At 35.3% G+C, this 25,911-nt stretch overlaps 1 protein-coding gene across 3 annotated transcripts in view; it reads left to right on the forward strand.

Moving 5' to 3' along the window:
• The window catches only part of LOC150110723 (uncharacterized), a 218,339-nt gene that overhangs the window by 136,406 nt on the left and 56,022 nt on the right, over nt 1-25,911 (forward strand). For 2 of the 3 annotated variants that reach the window (XM_090395972.1, XM_090395981.1), the window contains exons 6-7: nt 2,131-2,199; nt 22,276-22,347. In XM_090395972.1, coding sequence (XP_090252098.1) covers nt 2,131-2,199; nt 22,276-22,347 — 141 coding nt within the window. The remainder of the gene's footprint in view (nt 1-2,130; nt 2,200-22,275; nt 22,348-25,911) is intronic. The other variant, XM_090395990.1, reaches the window with a different exon arrangement.

Genomic DNA, 25,911 nt, shown 5'->3' on the forward strand with positions numbered 1-25,911 from the left:
GGAAAGGAAAAAAGTCACACAGAGACAAGTCTGGTAAGTACAGTGACTGTTCCAACAGTGGAAAATGCAAAATTGACTAAATACTTGCATATTAACAGTGTAGAATGAGAAGGCACGTTATTGTGATGCAAGATCCATTCAAACACAATTTCTGAACATCCATTTTCAGATGCATTTTTGCAACCATTTAAGGATTTCTTTGTGGTAAATTTCATTGACAGTCACTCCAGGAGATACAAATTCTTGGTGGATCATGCCATGGCTATCAAAAAAGATGACAATCGTAGTTTTTGTTTTGGACTTGCTCATGCTTTCTCTCTCCTTCAAAAACATCTTGTCCCATTTAAGCATGTGATACAGAATCATTACTATATGCCTACTTAATTTTATCAAATGTTTCAGTTGCACTGTTTAGTTTAACACAAAATTTAATTGCACAACATTGAAGATTTTTCTTCTTCAGTTTTGTGCTGAACATGCCAGACATACTTACTAAAAACAATAATTCGGCAGGTGTGTAACCTTCTGACAAATCAGTACTGATTGAAAGAGCGGAAATCGCTCTAACATACCACATCATTGTTGGTTTGACAGTGCTGCCAATTGTTACAATAAAAAAAAAACTCATTACTTTTCTACTAGACCTGGTATAATAGCATTGTTCTATTTAATATCCAAAGTGTGGTTTGCCAATTCTGATTTGCTGTAATGAGAGTATTAAATGTATTTCAAATGTTCTTCAAGGCAGTTTACAGTTCTTCCTATCCTTGGATAGCAGGTCAAGCTGCAAGTGCAGGACAATATATGTACTCCTGGATATGTTACAGAAGTTTGTCTTTATGTGTAGGGTTGCCAGTTTGATGTCTGGTGTGGAGAATATATTTATTTAGTACTTTTCAGATATACTCCAGATATAAGGGATATCAGTGATTTTGTTTTGTTCTTGTCTTATGCAAGGAACAGGAATCATTTTTTTTTTTATGCCCCTTCACTTTTATTTTATTTCATTTTATTTTATTTTTTTGCCAATAATGGCTGTATGTGGAGCCATTTCATTGGCTGAAAAAGTGGGATGAAGATAATTCACTTCTGTGGTAGATACTGGGTCATTAGAACTGGTCTCTGTGTTAGTGTTTTAGGTGTGTTATGATTCATGATGCACCTAATATAACGGTGTTACTGTTTATGTAGTTATTTACACACTCATATACACTGGAAGATATTGTCTAAGTATGTGTACATCTAACCTTTCTATAAACAGAAAAGTTAAAGACCCATTTGAAAGATGTATAACTGATGTTTCCAAAAAGGGCAGACAGTTATTTGATTTTTTTTTTTTTTAATGGAGTGTATTTTAGGATGCTGGGCATTTAAATTCCCTACATATAAAAGTAGGTTTTTTAGAAGCTAAAAATTAATTAGGTTTCTTAGAAATCTAATTAATGCTCTGACAGTGGTTAATGGAAGCTGCATTGTGTCTGTCAGTTGCATATTTTCTTGGCTGGTTTGTATGTTTTTGTAGCATGCAAAATCTGAGTTTCCAGGAAGGAAAACCCTACCATTCTTCTCTGAGACCAGCTACCACATCCTCAGTTGAAAAGTGCTTTCCATTCTAGACAGGATTTAAACCCAGATCTTTTTATCCAAAGGACATCATTACACAGGATTAAATAGGAGACAATTACAGTACTGTTTGGAGTAGCAGCAAAAATGAAGCACTCAAATTTCAAGTATGGCTGCATTAATTTTGCAAAAATTACGGAGACATTATTTGATGAAAAACTATTGGCTGTAATTGTTTTTAAATCCAACCTTACTGTTCAGCTTCCGCAACTCCTAGATTCATAACTCATTTCAAACCATCTTCAGATGGTGGTTTGAAATGAGTTATATATTTTATATATTTTGTTTTTGTGGCATTGTGTAATATATGTTCAAGTTGTGAATAATTGCTAACACGAAAGCTTTTTTCCACAACTTGAAGATTACCAAATGTTTTCATATAAAACACTTGTGCATCCCTGCTACTTGAAATATTTTCAGCAAAATATTTATTCTAATATTATTGACCTCCCACTTGTCTTATTACATGTTTTTTAATATTGTTTTATAATTAATTCTACAATTTAGTTGTGAAAGTACTACCAGCACTAGTATAGAAGATTTGGAGATAGCTGGATGTAAAGCCTATGCAGAAAGGTAATTTTTTTTTTCCCTAATGAATTTCTAATTGATTAAATTATGACTTGTGGATGTTCGGTAGTTAGGTAATGTTTCTGTGCTCTGAAATCTGACAGAGATTTGATGATCATTTTGATTCTTATTTGAGCTTATGCAAAGCAGCAAATAAGTGAGCTAAATGATCTGCATATATAGTTCTTTGGATTCAACAATAATTAAGACAGAATTTGCTTCATTTATGTTACACAATGTTCATTATAAAACTAATGGAGGACTGGTGCTAAGCTGTTTGATTAAACAGCTCTTGTGAATGTTTGATAGTTCAGCGATGCTTCTCTGTTGTGAAGTGAGGTATGTGAGTAGGTGTAATTAAGTTTATTTTAAATGAAGATTATTACTGGTTTTTGCATAATGAAAGATACAATCTAGTTGTAATTTAAAAGAAAAATGAAAAAAAAAAAAACAAATGGAGCAATGCATTGACATTTTATTCTCTTAAATTTCTTCTCAAATGTTAAAAATAGTTCTACATAGAATCATATTTAATTTATTTATAATTTTTCTCCTTTTGCATAGTCTAAAGGGTTTTTCAGGCAAGATGTGACATGTGCACTGTAATTTGGACATATCATCATGTGGACACAATCCATATGGTGGGCCATGTGTAAAAATGCAGGAAGATAACTTTCCAAAACCACAACCAACAGAAAAGTTCATTTCTGAAATGGTGCAGATATATTGTTTATACTAATAGTATATTAGTTTGTGAAGGATTTTTGTGTCCATTTGTTTTAGGAACAAATTAAAATTGGATGTATTTAAAGAATGCTAATTCACCACACAAAAATGAGCATTGAATTTTGAAAAAACTTGGAAGAAAGATGGAAGAATGGTGATAGTCAACTGTGCAGACTATTGCCTTTCAAAATACCTTTGCATAAGAAAGAACATCTGTGAGAAAATGAGTAGAGTGAATCACTGAGAGATGGGGATTTTGACTAGATTGCTCTCTTCTGGATAGCATCAAGCATTTTTCAAAATTCAAGTATAATGACCACATGATGAGATAACTAATATAATAAAACCTAATTGACAAATAATATAACAATTGACAAATTCTTCAATAGTTTCATTGTGCTGACACTTCATTAGAAGTGTGCTTCCACAAAAATCTAAAATATTCAACAAGCATTTTTGTGCACCATCTCAAATGTTGGAAGATTATTCTGAATGGTGCAGAATTTATATAGCAGCAGTTGTACAGGTGAAAGTAATGTCAGGCACCAATGACTACTTAAGTTTTTTGGAAGCTGAGGAGGCTGTAGTAATCAACACATTTGGTTTTGAATACCTGCACGATCTATTCATAAGCATAAATCACGAAGGAGGAAGCTATGGATGTGACATGTTGTGCCAGGGAATGCTAAAAGTGTAAGTTAGTGTAGGAAGAGAAATCTGATCTTTCACATTACCTTCGATAAGCTAAGCATTATCAAAGGTAAGGTGAAATGAACTGAGAATTTCTTTTCTTTTCATGTTAGTGAAAAGTATATTAACATGTAGAAATAAGGAAGTGGTGTTTCTTCTACATAAGGTTTTGGTCAGACTACACATTTGGCCATCTGACTTTCATTGTGATGTAGAAACACTACAGAGGATCCAAAGACGAATGACCAAAGTGATAATGGGGCTATGGAGTGTTGGTTCTGCATAGTGGTTGAGGGAATGTGAATTATAGAGTTTGGTGGATAGGAAGAAAAGAGGAGATATGATAGAGACCTTAGAGTTAGTTAAGGGATTCTGTGTGCTCATTTCTTGTAGTGTTGCAGATACCATAGTAAATAAGGTATTCTACCAAATTAATACAGAAGGAATTATAAAAAGAGTGGATGTTAAGAGGGGAAGAACAAGAGGCCATCCTTGGAAGTTGTATAAAGATGAGTGAAGAAGAGTGTGAAGAGTAGATTTTTTATGTAAAGAGTTGTTGGTGAGTGGAATGCATTGCCAGAGTGAATTGTAAATGCAGGGAGTGTAAATAATTTCAAAGTTCATTATGATAGACATGTTGCTGGTTGAGTGGGCCTCCCATGGTGAGTCTATTGACTCCATTGAGGTTACTGTAGTAATAATAGTATTAAAGATGCCAGGAAATTGTATTTTTGGTTTAATCCTTTATCCAAGTGTAAGTGTTAAACTGTAAATGAAATTGTTTTGTATATTTTTGTTCTTCATTCACATTTAACATAATCTACCATATACTAAACAAGACTTGTTTATACATTGTTTGTTAGTCCCTTGCTTAAGATTTATTATTCATGTATTTTACTTGAAGTTCTAATAATAATTAATTAATTAATCAAAGATATATAATAATAGTATTAGACTCTGTATTTAAATATTATTAAGTTTATTTTATTTATTGCTATGATAATGTTATAAGAATTTGTATTCAATAATTTAACTGCGCATTTATTCCTACTTGTGAAAATTTAACATTATGCAATAGCTCAATTTTATTATGTTTTGTTTTGTTGTCATGGAGACGTATGTAAGTAAGTGAGCGTGAGGAGAATGTCAAAACCTGATTGAAAAGAGTTTTAGTTAAAGAAATCACGAGAATAATTTAGGCAGGAAAAATGGATATATAAGCGAGGAACGCTGAAAATTTAAATAGAGAGGTACATAGAACAGAAGGGAGAGATTTCTAAATAGGCATTTGGTTGGAATCGGAGCATTCAGCATTCGGGAATCAGAATACAATAATAGCGAGTTGGCAAAATCACTCAAAGAGCTAATTAAAGTCTACTAGTTGAGAGGCGGTTAGCTAATAAGTTGTAGAAAAACAATTGTAGCTATGGAAGACAGCTGAGTGATTACTAAATAGACTAGCGATACTTGAGTTGAGATTTAATTTCAGGGCCGACCTTTCAAGGACACACAGAATCTTGAAGTAAAGCACGGAGTTATTAGATAATAGTAGAGGCTGTGAAGTTGAAGTTTAAGGATAGCTGTGTTTAGAATTATAGTGCCTAAAGAATTAATCGAATGCTGGAAGAATGAACAACTGTACACGTGAAACCTCAAGTTTAGAATTATTGTGTGTTGCCTTAATTCATGAGTGATCAGTAATATTTCATGCAAGATCATTTGTTTATGTGTATATAAACAAACGATCTTGTTTATGTGTAGTGACTGATGATTAATTTAGTTATTACTTAGAAGATTTATTTAATGAGTGCTGTATACTGTTTAAGTGTTTACAGTTATAAAAAGTGTTTACGTATAAGTAGATGAAGAAGAAAAGATTATCGGTAAGATTATTCCAACCTTAATATTTCTGTACAGAGAAGTGTGTGAGTTTCATCTTAGAATTCCCTGATACTAACAGTAACTATTGCGGTGAATTTGCTGAAGTGTAAAATTAAAAGTGTTTGTTTGTGAAGAGGTGTTACTGCAATTTTTATTGTATTTGGAACTTAAGGAACTGTGAGAAGACTGTAATATAGAGATAACAGATTTATCTTGTCAGGGTTTGTATGATTGTACTTATAGGAGAAGCTGAAGTGTTTGTGATATCTTAATTACTGATTTGAAGTTAAGTGTAAAATTTATGATTTTAAAATTAAATGTTTGTTTTTGTTAATCAAAAGTTGAATTTTGCCTGAATCTCTTTTACTACACCATTCATAAAATATTAGAACCAAAGCGGGAAAATTAAGTAAGTTAAATATACTCGGCCAGTATATAAAATAACAATATATAAGGGAAAGGTGGTTAAGAGTTGGTTTATCTTCAATTCTTGAACTAATTCAGGCATAAAGTGGCGCAGTCTTTAAATATAAATTTTCTTTATGTTTGAATTAGAAATCAACTTGTTAAGAACATCGTAATAACCTTATATCGGATGCAAAGTATAGATTTAGAAGAAGTAGGATTCAACATAAGCAAACAAAGTTTGTACATGTAGTATCTTCATGGCTGGGCTACTTGTATATAGAGGCTAATGACTCCACATCAATTGCCTTAGTATCTCATAATGTAAACCACACCCCCTTTTTGAATTGTATGATGCATAGCATCATGCAATTCAAAATTGTATGTGCCGACTTTACTTACACTTGAATTAAGGATTAAACCAAGAATATAATTTCTTTGCATCTTTAATTTATAGTATGAATAAATGAAAAACTTTCAACAAAAGGTACATTTCTATAAATTGTACCTCTTGTTTTTAAAATAGCTAATGATTGGTAGAAGAGTGATTTAGGGGAGGGGTTCATAGCCACACCCTATGAATCCGATCATCATTCGCTAATGTGAGCTAGTTTTGAAGTGTCTCCATTAGCGGTGATTCAAACTTAACATATATTGTTCCGTAACTGATGTTTTGCATTTTGTTTACTTTACTTGTTTTTCCGCCATTACTGATTATTTTTCGTGTACCCCCTGAATGGCCCAGCACATATCCCTGGGGTATGCGTACCACTGGTTGGGAACCGATGCATTAGTAGTAGCCCAGTTGTGAAGATACTTCACATGCAGACTTTGCTTACACTTGAATTAAGGATTAAATATCTTGAATTTATAGTATGAATACATGAAAAACTTTCAACATCTTTCACTGATCCAGAGTAATTTAATGATAAGGTGATACATCTTTTTCTACTTGTATATGGCAGATATGACTTCTGCATTACTTATTACATACCTTTTGATCCTCGTGTAGTGAGCGGGATAAGAATAACCCCACTGTAGCCCATGCATGTTGTATGAGCGACTAAAATGGGTACCCGGGGGGGGGGGGGGGGTACCCATTTTAGTCGTCATGGATTCACCACAGCAGTGCTGTAGCCAATGAAGTTTTAACCGAGGCTTGGCTACTGCTGTTACCCTCCTGCCATGATCAAGGCTTATAGCTCTATATTACCCCATCCATACATTTTCTTCTACAGATAACGGGGAATATTCTTGCTTCACCCATCTAGCCAAAAAAAAAATACCTTTTTTAAAAAAAAAATTAATTGAAGAAATGCAAAAAAGTTGCATTAGTAGTTGCACTTGTGTTAGAAATTGAGTTAACTGAAACAATAATTACTTATTTCGAAATTGTTAAAAATCTTAACAAAAGAGGTCCTTGCCATCAAACATACTGCTTGCAAAACTGTACCTCAAACAAATGATTTGTTTGAGGAACAGTCCCTTCCAGAACCTGAAGCCCTGGAAGGGACACTGGCTGGGAAGTTTAAGCATTACTGGTTACCAAATGTTGTTGGGAAGCTTCACACAACCATGTTTATTAAGATTTAGTTTGTATTTATTATTATTATTTAAATATAAAGAGCCAATAGGCTTCATTTCGGCGATATAAACATTATTAAAATTAAGGGGATATTAAATCCCACATAGTTTTAAAACCAAAACTCGATTCCAATCATTGAGTTTTTTATTCGGTTTTAAAACAATGTGGGATTTAATATCCCCTTAATTTTAATAATGTTTATATCACAGAAATGAAGCCTATTGGCTCTTTATATTTAAATAACTTAATGGTTGCATCTGGTTGACAACTTGTATAGCAAAGGATATAAGTTCTTTTCGCTATACCCTTTGGTATCTTTGGTCTAGCTACTCACTGATGAAGCCTCAAAAAAGGCTGAAACCGGTCTGGGTAGTGACCTCCCACCATAATGTAATAACAGCATACATTTCCTGGGAAATGTGTTTTTACATTAAGGAAAATACCTAAGAATAGCGATCTGAACTTCTGCCACCTTTGCAACGAGTTGCCCGAGATTGTACTACGTACTAGGACTACTTGCATTAGCTCACGTTAGTAATTCGCCGATACTTTATAGTTTACTATATTCGGCATGAAACTCTCTGATTCCTATCTTTGAGTTTCTTATTCAGTTTTAAAACAATGTGGGACTTAATATCCCCTTAATTTTAATAATAATAATTATTATTATTATTATTGACACCTTCAGGGAGTCCAAAGACTCATCGAGGGAGGGCTTACTCCACAACCCTCTGTCTCTAACACTCAATCCACCAACTACAACGAACCAATACCATCTACTGCCCAACACCAACTAATATTTTCACAGACAATCACAGTTGTCTGTGAAATCACAGAAGTATAGTTTCTTTCTTTTAAGGTTACACGGTGATCAGCATTTATATTTATAAATTTAGGGACACAAAAAAACACGTGTTGAACAGATTATTTTATTAATTAATAATAAAATAAAACTTGACGTTTCGATCTCTGTATCGAGGTCATCATCGGAGGGATACAAGTGTATAAGGAACCAAGCTACATGCTCATGCCCTGTATACCGGTAAACTAAATCTACGTAGTTAATTAATCCTTTTCTCTAGCCTGACCTCTAGTGATACAAAAAAATAAATAAATAAAATAAAATGAAAAAAAAATTAATAAGAAATAAAAAAAATAAAAAAATACAACTACAATAAACTGCTAAAGTCCACATGTATTAATATTCTTCTGGATTTGTACAGGGGGGGGGGATACTTAAGGGTCTAAGCTGTATAACTGAGAGGAGACCTCCACATAGCCTTTAAAGGAATGCGGAGAACCGACCAGGGCTTCTGACCTAATATCCAATCCTCACCCTCTCGTGATGCACCCTGTTGGGTATCTACTTTAATACTGAACGAACGAGGATGTGCTGGCAATTTGGGATTTAGCCGACCAAATTGTATTTGTATTGGTTAAACCAAAATAAAAATGATGGTGCAACATGACAAATATCATGCCGGCTGGGGCGTTGCCCGGTTAAACAAGGCCCCCGTTGTTTTCGCCAGGGAACCAGGGCGAACAGTGAAAAGTCAGCTACTGGAACAAATCTGAAAACAAACCCCCACAAAACATCACCAGAGTTAAAGATCGGTCCTATCAACATGAGAAGCCTGAATGGCAAAGAAATGGAGCTAGCTGAGGAATTAGATAAGTACCAGATCGACATAATAGGGGTGACTGAAACAAAAAAGACCAAAACTGGTGAGATCTTTCTGAGCAATAAATATCAAAATGTTATATTCAGGCAATGACAATCAAGGAAAAGAAGGAGTAGCCATAGTATTCAACACAAAATACGAGGCTAATCTTCTTGAATGGCAGTCAGTCTCAAGTAGAGTAATGTGGGCAGATATGAGAATGGAGAACTGGACAATGAGACTTATTTGTGCCTATGGTCCCACAGAAGGTTCTACTAAGGTAGAAGTGGAGGAATTTTTTGAGGCTTTAGAAAAAGCAACTGACACAATGAAAAAGAAAAAGTTGGTCCTTGTTGGGGATCTAAATAGCAGAGTAGGAAATGATTGTGAGACATACAAAAATTTTTTGGGAAAATTTGGAGAAAAGAGCAAAGCTAATAATAATGGCAAATGTCTGTTGGATTTCTGCTCAGGACATGGACTGGTTATTACTAACACCATGTTCCAACATAAAAATGTGCACAAATTCACATGTTGAGAAGAGGTTAGGAATAAGAAAAGTCTCATTGACTATGTTATTGTTATTGGTGCAGGACACCAGAGTGTACAGAGGATTTGAAATTGGAAGCGATCACTATTTAGTCTTGAGCAGCATAAAATTGAATTTCGTACTGAAAAGAATAACATGTAAGAAAGTTTTAAAGCGAATAAAAGTTGAGCAGCTCTCAGATGTGAACTGTAGACTAAAATACAGAAAGATTATTGAAAAGAAAATGAAAGAGTTTGAGAACAGGAATCAAACCTTGGAGATACAGTGGCAAACTCTGAAGAAAACATTGATTGATTCTGCCAGAGAGGCATGTGGTGAGGTTGTGTGCAAGGATAAAAAAATCAGAACTCCCTGGTGGACACAGGAAGTTAAAGATTCAGTAAAAGAAAAGAAGAAAGCATATCAAAAGTTCCTGGCAAATGAGTCAGCTTTTACTCTTACAGAATACAGAGACAAATGTAAGAAAGCTAAACAGTGTGTAAAACTAGCTAAACAAAAGTCATGGGAGGACTTTGGCAAGAATATAGAAAATAAATATCAAGAAGGTGGCAAAATATTCTGGAGGTTGTTGAAGAAGCTTAGGAATGGAGGAAAGAGTGCTGTAAAAGGAGTTAGAGATGATAAAGGTGACATGAAAACAGGAGAAAAAAATATCCTTGAAGTATGGAGTAATTACTTTGAAAAACTGCTAAATGAAACAAGCAGTGATGACAGCATAGTGGTAAAAAACACTGACCAGGCATGCACTCAGGAATACATATCCATACTTGAAGTAGAGAAAGCCATCAAAGGCTTGAAATGTGGAAAGGCAGCAGGAGTAGATGATATTCGACCAGAAATGCTGAAGTATGGTGGTATAAAAGTCTTACAGTGGCTGCACTGCATAGTTCAGAAAGCCTGGACAGAGGGACGAATTCCCGATGATTGGAGTAGAGCTCTAATAGTACCCATATATAAAAAGGGAAATAAAACTGAATGTGAGAATTACAGAGGTATTTCCCTACTGAGTGTTCCTGGCAAGATCTATGCAAGTATACTTGAGAAACGGTTGAGAAGAATTGTGGAAGAAAAGCTGGGTGAAGAACAAGCTGGATTCAGGCCAAATAGAGGCTGTCAGGATCAGGTCTTCGCTTTACGACAAATAGTGGAGAAATCATGGGAATATAACAAAGATCTGTATTTAAGTTTTGTCAATTTGGAAAAGGCATATGATATGGTGCCAAGAGAGAAGCTATTCAATACGCTGCAGTTGTATGGTGTCAATGGGGCATTATATCAAGCAATACTTAGTCTTTATTCGAGTTGTAAGTCAGCAGTTAGAATTGAAGGAAGTATAGGAAGATGGTTTAATGTTAAATCTGGTGTGAGACAAGGATGTACATTATCCCCTCTGCTATTCATTATCTATATGGATCACGTTATGAAGGAAAGTGGTATTAAACCGGATATCAAAATTGGAAATGTTAATGTCAGCTCTTTGCTTTATGCGGATGATGTTATACTTCTAAATAAATCCCCTACAAGTCTGCAAGATTCTCTGACTAAATTGAATAGCTGTTGTAATAGATATGGTATGAAGGTCCGCAATAAAAAGACAAAGACAATGAAAATAGGCAGAATCATTGAAAATGTCAACTGTGTTGTGAATGAAGAACCTGTGGAACAAGTAAAACATTTCAGCTACTTAGGCACAATTTTTACTGAAGATGGTAAATTAAATATAGAAATAGACAACAGAATCAGCAAAGCTGGTATGGTGGGAAGTCAATTGAATAAATTCATATGGAATAAGAGAGAAATTAGTCAGAACACTAAATTAGCTGTATACAAGACAGTGTTCAAACGAGTTTTAACTTATGGATCTGAGAGTTGGGTCAGAAATAAAACACTTGACCAAAGACTAGAGACCGCAGATATGAGAGTCCTGAGAAAGATTAGAGGTGTGAACAGATGGCATCAATGGCAATATCATATTAAAAATGAGGATATTAGGAAAGAACTTGACATTGTCAGCATCCAGGAATGCGTTAGCAGAGCTAATCTCAGGTGGTATGGTCACTTAAATAGAATGGGAGAGGAAAGATTAGCAAAACAAGTGTTCTCTGCCAGGTTGGCAGGAAAACGACCCAGAGGAAGGCCAAGATATAGGTGGATTGATACGGTACAAAGTGCCTTAGATGATAGAAATATAATCTGATAATGTTGGAGTCTTGACAAGTAATAGACTGATTTTGAGGAAAATTGTAGATAGGAAGTTAGTAATGATGTAAATTTTTCATGTAGTACTATCATATCCTGTACACCCCTTGAGGGTACATGACAGGAATTTGATGATGATGATGGATTTGTACATTTCTGATTGTTATAATACGATTTCCTTCAGTTGCTGTTGAATGTTTCAAACACTTCACCAGGTTGTCTTCTTGTAGTGGGATTTTTTTACGGCTAGTTTAGGTTGTTATACAGGTTGTGGATGGGTCTTCCACATTTTTGGAATGGTTAGGCCATCATTTTTGTTGAGATTAGGGTTATGTTTGAGCATTGCACATGACTCTTTAAATTTTCTCTTAAACCAGGTTTTGGTGCGGTGTAGCGACTTGGTATTTTTCCAATCAATTCTGTGGTATGTTTGGAGTGCGTGGTCAGAAAGGCCGGTTTTTCCAAAATGGAGGTATTTAATGTGTCGTTTGTGTTCGTCTTGTCTGAATAGTTCGCCCTGTTTCCCCCTATGTATGGTATGTTACATATATATTGTATTTTGTGTACCCCTGGGTGGGCTAGGTGTGGAAGAGGATCTTTAGAAGAACTGAGTAGGTGTCTTAACTTATTTGGGAGTTTAAAGGTGGTTTTATTGTTTTATTTGTGTAGTGTTCTGTCTATTTTTTTTTCAGAAATGCCTCTAACATAAGGAATGGCAATAGCATTCCTGAAATCTTTTTTGTTCTTAATAGTAACTTTGTGGAGGATCTTGTGAATAGTCTTTTTACTGTATCTATTTTCTATAAATGTTTGGTTGATGATCCTGTATTCCTGGTTTAGAGCTTGTTCATTAGAACAAATAGTTAGAGCTCTCTGTTTAAGGGTGCATATGATACCTAGTTTTTGTGCTGGGTAGTGGTAAGAATTTTTGTGTATGTATTGGCCTGTGTGCGTAGGTTTCCGGTAAACTGAGAAGGAGAGACAGCCACAGGGAAGATGTGTTACAAGTGTGTCTAGGAACGGAAGAGAGTTGTTTTTTTCCATTTCAGTGGTGAATTGGATATGTTTGTGTTGTTTGTTTAGGTGGCTAAGGAATGCATTTAGAGCTTCGCAGCCATGGGGCCAAATGGCGAAAATACCGTCGATGTGTCTAAAACCAAATTTTGGGTTTTAGACATGCTGTCTCTTGAGCACGTTGCTCATAGTCTTTCATATAAAAGTTAGCTATTGGGGTGGAAAGCGGTGAGCCCATGGCTGTACCTTCTTTTTGAAGGTAAAAATTGTTTTGCCACACGAAATATCTGGAGCAGAGTATAATGGGCAAAGAGGGCTGTGATGGCCTGTGGAAATATGTTCTATAGAGCAAGATAGTGTCATTGATTGGGACATTGGTGAACAGCAAAGTTATGTCAAAGCTGACTAATAAATCTTGGTCGTTGAGTGTAGTTTTTAATGTTATTAAGGAAATGTTGTGTATTTTTTATGTAGGAAGGGGACTGACCTACCAATTCCTTGAGTGTGGCCGGTAATTTTTTGGCTAAGTGATAATTTGGGCTGTCGATTCCTTCAATTGGACGTAGTGGTGTGCCTGCTTTGTGTATTTTTGGCAGGCCATAAATTCTGGGCATGCGGGCATAATGAGGTATTAATTTTTTTGTTGTTTCTTTAGGCCATGTGTGGACAGATTTGATTAATTCGGTTGTTTTCTTTTTGTTACGTTTTTGTGGGGTTGTAGTTTAACATTTGGTAGGTGTTGTGGTCTGATATCAAATGGTTCATTTTTTCAATGTGTGCCTGAAAGGACAGTGGCATTACCTTTATCCGCTTTCGTGATGATAATGTCTTGGTCATTTTTTTAAGGATTTAAGGGCTAGATTTTCAGTTTTGTTTAAGTTGGTGCTTAGTTTTTTGTTTGAATTTAGTATACACAATGTTTCCATTCGTATTTTATCAGCCAGATTGGTGGGGAGGGATCTTAAACCTCTCTCGATATGATAAACGATATCAAGTTTGTTTACTTCGGACTCGGAGCGATGGCGTAGTTCAAACCTTTCTTTAGTAGTGAGAGTTCACCTTGAGTGAGATTGTGGTTTGATTGGTTGATAACCACGCTGTGGTCCGCTGATGGTTGGTTGCTCCCAACTTCGTTTGTGGGCGATCGGCTGCTCCTTGTTAGGAGCAACCAACCACCAGCAGACCACAGCTTGGTTATCAACCAATCAAACCACAATCTCACCCAAGGTGAACTCTCACTACTGAAGAAAGGTTTGACCTATGCCATCGCTCCGAGGTCAGAGAACACACTTGATATCATTTATCATATCGAGAGAGAGAGAGATCCCTCCCCACCAATGGCTGATAAAATATGAATGGAAATATCGTATATACTAAATTTAAACAAAAAACTAAGCACCAACCTAAACAAAACCGAAAATCTAGCCCTTAAATCTTTAAATAATATCCAAGACATTATCATCACGAAAGCAGATAAAGGTAATGTCGCTGTCCTTTTAGACGTACAACATACATTGAAAAAATGAACCATTTGATACTGGACTACAACCCCTACCAAATGGTAAACTACAACCCCACAAAAACGTAACAAAAAGAAAACAACTGAATTAATCAAATCCGTCCACACATGGCCCGGAGAAACAACAAAAAGATTAATACCTCATTATGCCCGCGCACCCATAATTTGGAGGACTCATCTACAAACTGTATAACAACCTAAACCAGCCATAGAAAAATCCCACTACAAGAAGACAACCTGGTGAAGTGTTTGTAACGTTCAACAGCAACTGAAGGAAATCATATTATAACAATCAGAACTGTACAAATCCAGAAGTAGTGTCAAAGCTGTATAACTGAGAGGAGATCTCCACATAGCCTCTAAAGGAATGCGGAGAACCAACCAGGGCTTCTGACCTAATGTCCAATCCTCACCTTCTCGGGGTGCACCCTGTTGGGTATCTACTTGGATACTGAACGAACGAGGTTGCGTTGGCAGTTTGGGATTTAGCCGACCAAATTGTATTCTTATTGGCTTAAACCAATATAGAAAATGATAGTAAAACATGACAAAATATCATGCCAGCTGGGGCATCGCACGGTTAAACAAAGCCCCAGTTGTTTTCGCCAGGAAACCAGGGCGAACAGCGAAAAGTCAGCTACTGGAACAAATCTGAAAACAAACCCCAACAAAACATCACCAGAATTAAAGATCGGTCCTATCAACATGAGAAGCCTGAATGGCAAAGAAATGGAGCTAGCTGAGGAATTAGATAAGTACCAGATTGACATAATAGGGGTGACTGAAACAAAAAAGACCAAAACTGGTGAAATCTTTCTGAGCAATAAATACAAATTGTTATATTCAGGCAATGACAGTCAAGTAAAAGAAGGAGTAGCCATAGTATTCAACATAAAACACGAGGCTCATCTTGAATGGCAGGCAGTGTCAAGTAGAGTGATGTGTGCAAATATGTGTGCAAATGGGGAACTGGACAATGAGACTTTTTTGTGCCTATGGTTTCACAGAAGGTTCTACTAAGGTAGAAGTGGAGGAATTTTTTTTGAGTCTCTAGAAAAAGCTACTGATGCAATGAAAAAGGAAAAGTTGGTCCTTGTTGGGGATCTAAATAGCAGAGAAGGAAATGATTGTGAGACATAGAAAAATATTTTGGGAATATTTGGAGAAAAGAGCAAAGCTAATAATAATGGCAAATATCTGTTGGATTTCTGCTCAGGACATGGACTGGTTATTACTAACACCATGTTCCAACATAAAAATGTTCACAAATTCACATGGAGAGAAGAGTCAAGGAATAAGAAAAGTCTCTATGTCATTGTTGATAGTGATGTTTTCTCCCTGGTGCAGGACACCACAGTAAAACTAGCTAAACAAAAGTACAGAGGATTTGTAATTGGAAGTGATCACTATTTAGTCTTGAGCAGGATAAAATTGAATTTCATATTGAAAAGAATAACATGTAAGAAAGTTTTAAAGCGAATTAAAGTTGAGCAGCTCTCAGATGTGAACTATAGACTAAAATACACAAAGATTATTGAATCAAAAGAAAGAGTTTGAGAACAGGAACCAAACTTTAGAGATTCAGTGGCAAGCCTTGAAGAAAACCTTGATTGATTCAGCCAGAGAGGCATGTGGTGAGGTTGTCTGCAAGGATAGAAAAATCAGAACTCTATGGCGGACTCAGGAAGTTAAAGAGGCAGTGAAGGAAAAGAAGAAAGCATATCAAAAGTTCCTGGCAAATAAGTCAGCTTGTGCTCTTAGAGAATACATAGACAAATGTAAGAAAGCTCATCATCATCATCATCATCAAATTCCTGCCATGTACCCTCAAGGGGTGTACAGGATATGACAGTACTACATGAAAAATTACATCATTACTAACTTCCTATCTACAATTTTCCTCCAAATCAGTCTGTTACTTGTCAAGACTCCAACATTATCAGATCTTATATTTCTATCGTCTAAGGCACTTTGTACCGTATCAATCCATCTATATCTTGGTCTTCCTCTGGGTCGTTTTCCTGCCAACCTGGCAGAGAACACTTGTTTTGCTAATCTTTCCTCTCCCATTCTATTTAAGTGACCATACCATCTGAGATTAGCTCTGCTAACGCATTCCTGGATGCTGACAATGTCAAGTTCTTTCCTAATATCCTCATTTTTAATATGATATTGCCATTGATGCCATCTGTTCACGCCTCTAATCTTTCTCAGGACTCTCATATCTGTGGTCTCTAGTCTTTGGTCAAGTGTTTTACTTCTGACCCAGCTCTCAGATCCATAAGTTAAAATTGGTTTGAACACAGTCTTGTATACAGCTAATTTAGTGTTCCGACAAATTTCTTTCTTATTCCATATGAATTTATTCAATTGACTTCCCACCATACCAGCTTTGCTGATTCTGTTGTCTATTTCTATATTTAGTTTACCATCTTCAGCAAAAATTGTGCCTAAGTAGCTGAACTGTTTTACTTGTTCCACAGGTTCTCCATTCGCAACACAGTTGACATTTTCAATGATTCTGCCTATTTTCATTGTCTTTGTCTTTTTATTGCTGACCTTCATACCATATCTATTACAACAGCTATTCAATTTAGTCAGAGAATCTTGCAGACTTGTAGCCGATTTATTTAGAAGTATAACATCATCCGCATAAAGCAAAGAGCTGACATTAACATCTCCAATTTTGAAATCAGGTTTAATACCACATTCCTTCATAATGTGATCCATATAGATAATGAATAACAGAGGGGATAATGTACATCCTTGTCTCACACCAGATTTAACATTAAACCATCTTCCTGTACTTCCTTCAATTCTAACTGCTGACTCACAACTCAAATAAAGACTAAGTATTGCTTGATATAATGCCCCATTGACACCATATAACTGCAGCGTATTGAATAGCTTCTCTCTTGGCACCTTGTCATATGCCTTTTCCAAATCGACAAAACTTAAATACAGATCTTTGTTATATTCCCATGCTTTCTCGACTATTTGTCGTAAAGTGAAGATCTGATCCTGACAGCCTCTATTTGGCCTGAATCCAGCTTGTTCTTCACCAAGCTTTTCTTCCACAATTCTTCTCAACCGTTTCTCAAGTATACTTGCATAGATCTTGCCAGGAACACTCAGTAGGGAAATACCTCTGTAATTCTAACATTCAGTTTTATTTCCCTTTTTATATATGGGTACTATGAGAGCTCTACTCCAATCATCGGGAATTCGTCCCTCTGTCCAGGCTTTCTGAACTATGCAGTGCAGCCACTGTAAGACTCTTATACCACCATACTTCAGCATTTCTGGTCGAATATCATCTACTCCTGCTGCCTTTCCACATTTCAAGCCTTTGATGGCTTTTTCTACTTCAAGTATGGATATGTATTCCTGACTGCATGCCTGGTCAGTGTTTTTTATCACTGTGCTGTCATCACTGCTTGTTTCATTTAGCAGTTTTTCAAAGTAATTACTCCATACTTCAAGGATATCTTTTTCTCCTGTTTTCATTTCACCTTTATCATCTCTAATTCCTTTTACAGCACTCTTTCCTCCATTCCTAAGCTTCTTCAACAACCTCCAGAATATTTTGCCACCTTCTTGATATTTATTTTCTATATTCTTGCCAAAGTCCTCCCATGACTTTTGTTTAGCTAGTTTTACACACTGTTTAGCTTTCTTACATTTGTCTCTGTATTCTGTAAGAGTAAAAGCTGACTTATTTGCCAGGAACTTTTGATATGCTTTCTTCTTTTCCTTCACTGCCTCTTTAACTTCCTGTGTCCACCAGGGAGTTCTGATTTTTTTTTTTTTTTTTTTTTTTTTTATCCTTGCACACAACTTCACCACATGCCTCTCTGGCAGAATCAATCAATGTTTCCTTCAGAGTTTGCCACTGAATCTCCAAGGTTTGGTGCCTGTTCTCAAACTCTTTCATTTTCTTTTCAATAATATTTCTGTATTTTAGTCTACAGTTCACATCTGAGAGCTGCTCAACTTTTATTCGCTTTAAAACTTTCGTACAAGTTATTCTTTTCAATATGAAATTCAATTTTATTCTGCTCAAGACTAAATAGTGATCACTTCCAATTTCAAATCCTCTGTACACTCTGGTGTTCTGCACCAGGGAGAAAACATCACTATCAACAATAACATAGTCAATGAGACTTTTCTTATTCCTAGCCTCTTCTCTCCATGTGAATTTGTGCACATTTTTATGTTGGAACATGGTGTTAGTAATAACCAGTCCATGTCCTGAGCAGAAATCCAACAGATATTTGCCATTATTATTAGCTTTGCTCTTTTCTCCAAATTTTCCCAAAATATTTTTGTATGTCTCACAATCATTTCCTACTCTACTATTTAGATCCCCAACAAGGACCAACTTTTCCTTTTTCATTGTGTCAGTTGCTTTTTCTAAAGCCTCAAAAAATTCCTCCACTTCTACCTTAGTAGAACCTTCTGTGGGACCATAGGCACAAATAAGTCTCATTGTCCAGTTCCCCATTCTCATATTTGCCCACATTACTCTACTTGAGACTGACTGCCATTCAAGAAGATTAGCCTCGTATTTTGTGTTGAATACTATGGCTACTCCTTCTTTTCCTTGATTGTCATTGCCTGAATATAACATTTTGTATTTATTGCTCAGAAAGATCTCACCAGTTTTGATCATTTTTGTTTCAGTCACCCCTATTATGTCGATCTGGTACGTATCTAATTCCTCAGCTAGCTCCATTTCTTTGCCATTCAGGCTTCTTACGTTGATAGTACCGATCTTTAACTCTGGTGATGTTGAGTTGGGGTTTGTTTTCAGATTTGTTCCAGTAGCTGACTTTTCGCTGTTCGCCCTGGTTCCCTGGCGAAAACAACGGGGGCCTTGTTTAACCGGGCGACGCCCCAGCCGGCATGAAATTTTGTCATGTTGTACCATCATTTTTTATTTTGGTTTAACCAATAAGAATACAATTTGGTCGGCTAAATCCCAAATTGCCAGCCCATCCTCGTTCGTTCAGTATCAAAGTAGATACCCAACAGGGTGCACCACGAGAAGGTGAGGATTGGACATTAGGTCAGAAGCCCTGGTCGGTTCTCCGCATTCCTTTAAAGGCTATGTGGAGGTCTCCTCTCAGTTATACAGCTTTGACCCTTAAGCACCCCTGTAAGAAAGCTAAACACTGTAAAACTAGCTAAACAAAAGTCATGGGAGGACTTTGTCAAGAACATAGAAAATAAATATCAAGAAGTTGGCAAAATATTTTGGAGGTTGTTGAAGCTTAGAAATGGAGGAAAGAGTACTGTAAAAGAAGTTAGAGATGATAAAGGTGACATGAACACGGGAGAAAAAGATATCCTTGAAAGTATGGAGTGATTACTTTGAAAAACTGCTAAATGAAACAAGCAGTGATGACTGCACAGTGGTAAAAAACACAGTCCAGGCACGCAGTCAGGAATACATATCCATACTTGTAGTAGAAAAAGCCATCAGAGGCTTGAAATGTGGAAAGGCAGCAGGAGTAGATGAAATTCGACCAGAAATACTGAAGTATGGTGGTATAAATGTCTTGCAGTGGCTGCACTGCATAGTTCAGAAAGCCTGGACAGAGGGACGAATTCCCGATGATTGGAGTAGAGCTCTCATACTACCCATATATAAAAAGGGAAATAAAACTGAATGTGAGAATTACAGAGGTATTTCCCTACTGAGTGTTCCTGGCAAGATCTATGCAAGTATACTTGAGAAACGGTTGAGAAGAATTGTGGAAGAAATACTGGATTCAGGCCAAATAGAGTCTGTCAGGATCAGATCTTCACTTTACGACAAATAGTGGAGAAAGCATGGGAATATAACAAAGATCTGTATTTAAGTTTTGTCGATATGGAAAAGGCATATGACAAGGTGCCAAAAGAGAAGCTATCCAATATGCTACAGTTATACGTTGTCAATGGGGCATTATATCAAGCAATACTTTGTCTTTATTTGAGTTGTAAGTCAGCAGTTGAAATTGAAGGAAGTACAGGAAGATGGTTTAATGTTAAATCTGGTGTGAGACAAGGGTGTATATTATCCTCTCTGTTATTCATCATCTATATGGATCACATTATGAAGGAAAGTGGTATTGAACATGATATAAAAATTGGAGATGTTAATGTCAGCTCTTTGCTTTATGTGGAAAATGTTATACCTCTAAATAAATCTGCTACAAGTCTGCAAGATTCTCTGACTAAATTGAATAACTGTTGTAATAGATATGGTATGAAAGTCAGCAATAAAAAGACAAAGACAATGAAAATAGGCAGAATCATTGAAAATATTAACTGCATTGTAAATGGAGAACCTATAGGACAAGTAAAACATTTCAGCTACTTAGACACGATTTTCAGTGAAGATGGTAAATTAAATATAAAAATAGAGAACAGAATCAGCAAAGCTGGTATGGTGATAAGTCAATTGATAAATTCATATGGAATAAGAGAGAAATTAGTCAGAACACTAAATTAGTTGTATACAAGACAGTGTTCAAACCAATCTTAACTTATGGATCTGAGAGCTGGGTCAGAAGTAAAACACTTGACCAAAGACTAGAGACCGCAGATATGAGAGTCCTGAGAAAGAGTAGACGCGTGAACAGATGGCATCAATGGCAATATCATATTAAAAACGAGGATATTAGTTAAGAACTTGACATTGTTAGCATCCAGGAATGCATTAGCAGAGCTAATCTTAGGTGTTATGGTCACTTAAATAGAATGGGCGAGGAAAGATTAGCAAAACAAGTGTTCTCTATCAGATTGGTAGGAAAACGACCCAGAGGAAGACCTAGATATAGGTGGATTGATACGGTACCAAGTGCCTTAGACGATAGAAATATAAGATCTGATAATGTTGGAGTCTTGGCAAGTAATGACTGATTTCTAGGAAAATTGTAGATAAGAAGTTAGTAATGATGTAAATCTTTCATGTAGTACTATCATATCCTGTACACCCCTTGAGGGTACATGGCAGGAATTTGATGATGAAGTATAAAACATTTTTATCATTTGAATTTTTTGCTGTAATTTAAGTTTTATGAAAGTGCAGTAGATAGTATTTAATTATATATCTCTCCCTTTGCTACTTATATTTCTTGTCCTGCCTATGCTTCTTACAGCTTCACTTTTTTGAGTATGTGTATGTGGGGGGGGGGGGGGGGGATTTGAGAGTTGTTCCAAGCAAACATTATAGTAGAAAATACACTAGCACTAGTAGCTTAAGAAATACTTAGAATCATAAAAGATTAAGTATAAGATTAAATTTAACATTGATAAGTGATATGAATATTTTTTTTTTGGGTGGGGAGGGGGGGGTTGAGAGCTTCTTAACCAGGAGGAAATGACTACATAACCTTTTAAGTTATGATTTTTTGGAGCTTATGACCTAATGTTCAGCCCTCACCTCCTTCTCGTGGTGCACCCCATTAGTAGGTATTCCAAATAATGACCGAAGGAGGATCAGCTAGCCATTTTGGACTTAGCTGACCACACTGCTTTATATTAGCTTAAACCAAAAGACAGTGATCATATACCAAGATGAGATTATATATTTGGCTTAATCGTTTATCCAAGTGTAAGCAAACAAAGTTTGAACCTGAAGTAATTTCAGGACTGGAGCAACTCGTTGTAAAGGTGGTATAACTTCACATAACTTGCCTTAGTATCGCATAATGCAAAGCACATATCCTTATGGGTATGTATAATGCTTATGCATTATGGGAAGGGTCACTACCCAGTCCAATTTCGACCTTTATTGAGGTTTCTTTTTCACTTTTATCAGTTCTGAAAGTATTTCAGAAATACCTATCAATTTACTTTTTAGACTGAAACGGGAATCATCAGAATGGGATTCAATATTAGAATTACAGAGAAGATATCTGGAGCTTGCTGTTGGGTAAGTTCAAATTGAAGTGTTTTTGCTTAGTATGTTTTATATTTAAATGAAAAAAATACTTTATTTTTTTTTTTTCACTTTTAACTATATAATATAAAGAAGTACTTGGCATTGTTATGACTTCCTGTCAATGTAAAATGTTAACTTGGGTCCAGTAGATCATCTTTTAGCTACTGAAAACCAGTAGGGATGCAGATGATTGTTTATAAAAAATGGATATACTAATATCTAGTTTGCGAAGTTATAGCCTAAAAATAATACAAATTTACACACCCACCCACCTTTAGACATTCGGAAGAGAAGATAGAGAAATTCTATGAAGAATTAGATCGTTTAAAATTAAATCAGAATAAATGGACTATAGTAATGGGAGATTTTAACTGTAAAATTGGAACGAAGGACAATAACGAAACAAGTATAGGAGAGTTTGGTATTGGAGATAGAAATGAAAGAAGAGAAAGACTAGTTAGATGTGCAGAAAGTCGGGGTCTATTTATAATGAATACATTTTATAAAAAGACAAAGGCATGAAAATGGACATGGCAGTTACCTGATGGTAACTACAAAAAATGAAATAGACCTTATTTTGAGTAACAGAAAAGAATTACTAGAGAATATATCAGTAATAAATAAGATAGATTTCGATAGTGACCATAGAATGGTCAGGGCTAAAATCAAATTAAATAATTGAAGAAATAGGACAGAAACAAAAAGAACTGGTGTTAAAATAGATAATGAAATAATTAGAACACAGCACAAAAAATTTGAAAAGATTTTGACAGAAAAACTTGTTTCAAACGAAGAACACCTAAATCCTACACAAAGAGTGGAAAACATATCATCAACAGAGAAATCTAATGTGAACATGATAAAACCATGGCAAAAAAGTAAAGTAGGAACTAATAGATTAAGTCAAAATGCTTAAGAATAATAGACTTAATTAAGAAAAGAGAAGAATTGAGAAGGAAAAGACACAGAGGTACTAGGGAAGAAATAGAATTTATTGAATTTAAAAAACTGATGATAACCGAAATACAGGATATTAGATGCCATAACATCAATAAAGTAAAAGAAATGATAGAAAAGAATAAATCATTGAAAGTAATAAGAAAGGAAACTAATAAGGGAAAGAATTGGCTTACATGTCTCAAAAATAAAAACAAGGAGATAAAGTATGAATGAAATGAAATAATGAAAATATGTTATTATTATTAAGAGAGACCTCCAGGGAGTCGGAGACTAATCGAGGGAGGCCACATACTACACACACACACACACACACACACACACCAATAATGTGCCAGAAAACTTACAGAGGAACTTATTGAGCTTCAGTCGAATTTAGTGCTAAAATCACTATTTAACAACATTGCTCTGACGGATTTTTGTAAATTTTATTTGGTGGAAGAAAAATATATAAGTTTACGTGCTTTTTTCAAGAAAAATCATTTGTCTTTTCGGCAGCACATATATGTGTGAAGAGTTTTTTTTGAGGATGAAATAAAGTAAATCAAAAATTTGGACAAGAATAACGGACGATAACCTCGAAAATTCTATGCAGTTATCCTTAAGTAATATTAGCGTTAATATTGATAGTCTCGTAGTTGAAGTACAAGGCCAATCTCCACATTAAATTGTTATGTCGTTCATTATATTATAAAATTTATGTAGAGCTTTATACCAAAGCATTATATTATAAATAAATGAAATATAAAGTAGCAACTTGTTTTAATTCATTTAATATTAATTTATTTTATTTAATAATTTGGTCCCCGAACTAGGAAAGGTTGCCCATGCCTGTGTTAAAGCATGTTAATCTACGTGTACTGTAGAATTGTAAGCAGTAGAGTCCTAATTGATGATGGAAGTTAATTAAGTAAAAATTGTTTTTTTGTAGAATTTTTGGTATGTTTCATAGCCATTTTCAATATATTACAACAAGAAAACGATAAACAAAAGAAAACAATTAAATTGATGACACACGATATTATATGCATGACTGCAGGAGAATAACTCCATCTGCATTAATAGATATCAAGAAATATTTTTAAATTTAAACAATTAATTACAATTTATGAAACACATGAATGGTAAGTATTAAGATAATTTTCCAAAATTGAGAAAGTTTAAGGCAGTCATTTTTGTAGATGACAGAGCTCATAAAATATGTTCAACAAATTCTCTTCTAAACAAGGAACTGTCTATCACAGCTAACTTTAATGGTATAATACAAAAACTGTTGATTTATTGATATATAAAATTTGTCTCCCATATGAGATTGTCTGTGAATACTAGTAGTGGTAGTAAGTGATATATGGCGCTGGTGTAGATAACGATGGAGATGGAGAGATGTAGAGTAGGTGCCCTCCCTCGATGAGTCTTGGGACTCCCTGTGGATGTCGTGTAATAATGATAATAATAATATGTTAAGGGACTTTGGGAGGGGGGGGGGGGAAGCAAGACTTCTTTGCTAGATTGACCTACAAGTTTCTTTTAGTCCAGTTCATAACCTAAATAAATACCTTATCTCTCCAAAAGACAAATATTCTCCTCTTTCTTATTCTGGTGTTTACAGAACATCCCTACTCTTGCAGCATATGTTATTATGAACAGATTGGTCGTTCTGCACAGATTTGTTTTGAAGAACATCAAGAATTATTTCTTTTAAGGAGTCCAGTAAATCAGATTAGCAAGTAAGTATTACACAAAATAGCTTTTGTGTAATACTTTGGTATTACACAAACCTAACCCAAACAAGGAATCAATATGTTGAGTTTCAGTCCCATATATCTCTGGCATTTCAGAACTGATTTCAAGAATTCTGAAGAAATAGATTTAGTAGCAACTTTTATTTTTATTAATAAACTCTCAGCATGTTTTCCCTCTTCTAAAGATGAATGCTTTCCCATGTCTCTTCCAGGTGTATACCAAGTTCCATGTGACTGCCATCTTTCCTACTTTGGACAAACTGGATGCTCAATAGAAAAAAGAATACAGGAAGATGAATATATCTTCCACAAAAAATCCGATAAATCTGGATTAGCTCAACACAGAGACAGACCACAACATTCTTTGGTCTGAAACATGCTTTCTACATAGATTTCAGTACAAATTTGAATGCAAATTTTTCAGCACAAATTTAAGGAGTGTGCTGAAGCCATGCTTCATCACCCTAACTTGAATTGGAATGACTGCTCATCCTTATCAAAAATATGGGGAAGTTTGATTACACATCATTAAATTTTTTTTTGTTCCAATTACTATTAAGACCAAGAATGATATTTTATGAAGACATAAGGAACTTAAGACATAAAGACTTAAGAAACCAACTTGATACTACATCTATCTGATGATCTGTTGAATATGATGTTATATACATGTGTGTAATTTATTTTAAAGAAGCAACTGGAGTGTGCTTGGAGGTTCTGAAAGACGTGGTCAGGGACAGATTGGAATGGAGAGCGTATGTTCATGGAGTCCCCAGGAGTCGATGGATCATAACAACAAAACAATTTATTTTACACTGTTATGATTAACCTTTTCTTCAGTTAAAGCATAATGCTA

The sequence above is a fragment of the Typopeltis vanoorti genome, chromosome 1 (genome assembly GCF_054136105.1).
Source record: "Typopeltis vanoorti isolate ZY-2024b chromosome 1, IOZ_Tvanoo_1.0, whole genome shotgun sequence".
Taxonomy (NCBI): domain Eukaryota; kingdom Metazoa; phylum Arthropoda; class Arachnida; order Uropygi; family Thelyphonidae; genus Typopeltis; species Typopeltis vanoorti.